This window comes from Passer montanus, unplaced genomic scaffold, assembly GCF_014805655.1.
Source record: "Passer montanus isolate IOZ18808 unplaced genomic scaffold, ASM1480565v1 scaffold551, whole genome shotgun sequence".
In the NCBI taxonomy this organism is placed as follows: Eukaryota; Metazoa; Chordata; class Aves; order Passeriformes; family Passeridae; genus Passer; species Passer montanus.
The window spans coordinates 4813-7470 of NW_024370497.1; the positions used below are offsets into that span (position 1 = coordinate 4813).

Consider the following 2658-nt stretch of genomic DNA (forward strand, 5'->3'; position numbering starts at 1 on the left):
GACTGTGGGGACACTGGGGCCACCATGGGGACATTGGGGACACTATGGGGACATTGGGGACACCATGGGGACATTGGGGACACCACGGGGACACTGGGGACACCGCGGGGACACCACGGGGACATTGGGGACACCACGGGGACACTGGGGACACCGCGGGGACACCACGGGGACATTGGGGACACCACGGGGACACTGGGGACACCGCGGGGACACCACGGGGACATTGGGGACATTGGGGATGGACATTGGGGACGCCCTGGGGACACCGTGGGGACACCTTGGGGACATTTGGGACACCCTGGGGACACTGGGGACACCACGGGGACATTGGGGACATTGGGGGCATTGGGGACACCGCGGGGACACCCTGGGGACACCTTGGGGACATTGGGGACACCCTGGGGACATTGGGGACACCCTGGGGACACTGGGGACATTGGGGACACTGGGGACACCTTGGGGACACCTTGGGGACACCTTGGGGACACAGGGGGGACAGCAGGGACGGGGGGGACACCCGTGTCACCTGTGCCAGCCTGTGTCACCTGTGTCACCTGTGCCATGCCCTGACCCTGTCCCCACCATGTCCCTCAATGTCCCCTCGATGTCCCCTCAGGTGACACCCGGCCCGGCCGCCATCCCTGTCCCCTGATGTCCCCTCAATGTCCCCACAATGTCCCAGTGATGTCCCCATGACAACCCCTCACTGTCCCTCACTGTCCCCATCCCTGTCCCCACCATGTCCCTACAATGTCCCCTCAATGTCCCCTCAGGTGACAGCTGGCCTGGCCATCCCTGTCCCCTCACTGTCCCCTCTCTGTCCCCTCAGGTGACACCGGGCCCGGCCGCCATCCCTGTCCCCACAATGTCCCCTCAATGTCCCTCACTGTCCCTCCCTGTGCCATCCCTGTCCCTCACTGTCCCCTCTCTGTCCCCTCAGGTGATCAATGTCCCCTCGATGTCCCCATGGTGTCCCCATCCCTGTGCCCACAATGTCCCCACCCTGTCCCCACAATGTCCCCTCTCTGTCCCCTCAGGTGACAGCTGGCCCGGCCGCCCCTGTCCCCTCAATGTCCCCTCAATGTCCCCATGACATCCCCTCACTGTCCCCACAATGTCCCCTCACTGTCCCTCACTGTCCCCTCTGTGTCCCCTCAGGTGACACCCGGCCCGGCCATCCCTGTCCCCACAATGTCCCCACAATGTCCCCTCACTGTCCCCTCTGTGTCCCCTCAGGTGACACCGGGCCCGGCCGCCATCCCTGTCCCCACAATGTCCCCTCAATGTCCCTCACTGTCCCTCCCTGTGCCATCCCTGTCCCTCACTGTCCCTCTCTGTCCCCTCAGGTGACACCGGGCCCGGCCGCCGGGTTCCTGCTGCAGGCGCTGGTGGCGGCGGCGGACGCGCTGTCCCCTCACTGTCCCCTCAGTGTCCCCGTGCTGTCCCCCGGCTGTCCCCACGACGTCCCCTCGCTGTCCCCTGGCTGTCCCCACGCTGTCCCCTCGCTGTCCCCTCCGCGCTCGTGGCTCTGCTCGGTGCTGTCCCAGCCCTTGGTGGCCTTCGGGTGCCACCGCCTGAGCGGTGACAGTGCCACCGCCGCTGTCGCGCTGGCGGCGGGCACGGCGGTGGCCGCGCTGGCCGCGGGCTGGCCGCGCTTCGTCGCCGCGGGCCACTTTGTCGCCGCGGGTCACTTTGTCACCGCGCTGACGGCCGGCTCGCTGCTGGCGCTGGCCGCGCTCACCGCCAGCGTCACCGGGGCGGTGGCGGCGGCGCTGGTGGCACTTGGGGACACGGCGGTGGCACCCTGGGCTGTCCCCTGGGTGAGGGCGGCGGCCAGCGTGGCGCTGCTGGGGACACTGCGGGAGCAGCGGGTGGCGCTGGGGGACACCGGGGTGGTGGCGCTGGGGGACACTGAGTGACACTGGGGTGACACCATGGGGACACTGCATGGTGACACTGTCAGACACCATTAAAGGCAAAGTGGCACTCAGGAGGTGGCACTGTGGTGGCTTTGGAGTGACACTGGGTGGTGGCACTGGGGTGGCACTGGGGTGGTGGCACTGTGGGGACACTGGGTGACATTGGGTGACACTGGGGTGGCACTGGGGTGACACTGGGTGATGGCACTGGGGTGGTGACACTGTGGGGACACCATTAAAGGCAATATGTCAACGAGGTGACACTGGTGTGGCTTTCGGGTGACACTGATGGTGACACTGCGTGGTGACACTGTCAGACACCATTAAAGGCAAGGTGGCAACGAGGTGGTGGCACTGTGGTGGCACTGGGGTGACACTGGGTGGTGGCACTGGGGTGGTGACACTGTGGGGACAGTGGGGTGGCACTGCTGGTGACACTGGGGTGGTGACACCATGGGGACACCATTAAAGGCAAGGTGGCAGCGAGGTGGCACTGGGGTGGCACTGGGGTGACACTGATTGTGACACTGGGTGGTGGCACTGGGGTGGTGGCACTGGGGGACACCATTAAAGGCAGGGTGACAATGAGGTGGCACTGGGGTGACATTAGTGTGACACTGATTGTGGCACTGGGGTGGTGGCACTGTGGGGACACTTCTGGTGGCACTGGTGTGACACTGGGGTGGCACTGGGGTGACACTGAGGGTGACACTGAGGGTGACACTGGGGTGGCACT

General features: G+C 65.9%; 1 protein-coding gene across 1 annotated transcript in view; it reads left to right on the plus strand.

The window, feature by feature from the left end:
* The window catches only part of LOC120510134, a 5476-nt gene extending 3227 nt beyond the window's left edge, over positions 1–2249 (plus strand). Inside the window, exons 3-4 of the mRNA XM_039725630.1 lie at positions 1350–1936; positions 2234–2249. Of these exons, the coding sequence (XP_039581564.1) occupies positions 1350–1922 (573 nt within the window). The 3' untranslated portion in view covers positions 1923–1936; positions 2234–2249. The remainder of the gene's footprint in view (positions 1–1349; positions 1937–2233) is intronic.
* The last annotated feature ends 409 nt before the right edge of the window (positions 2250–2658 follow it).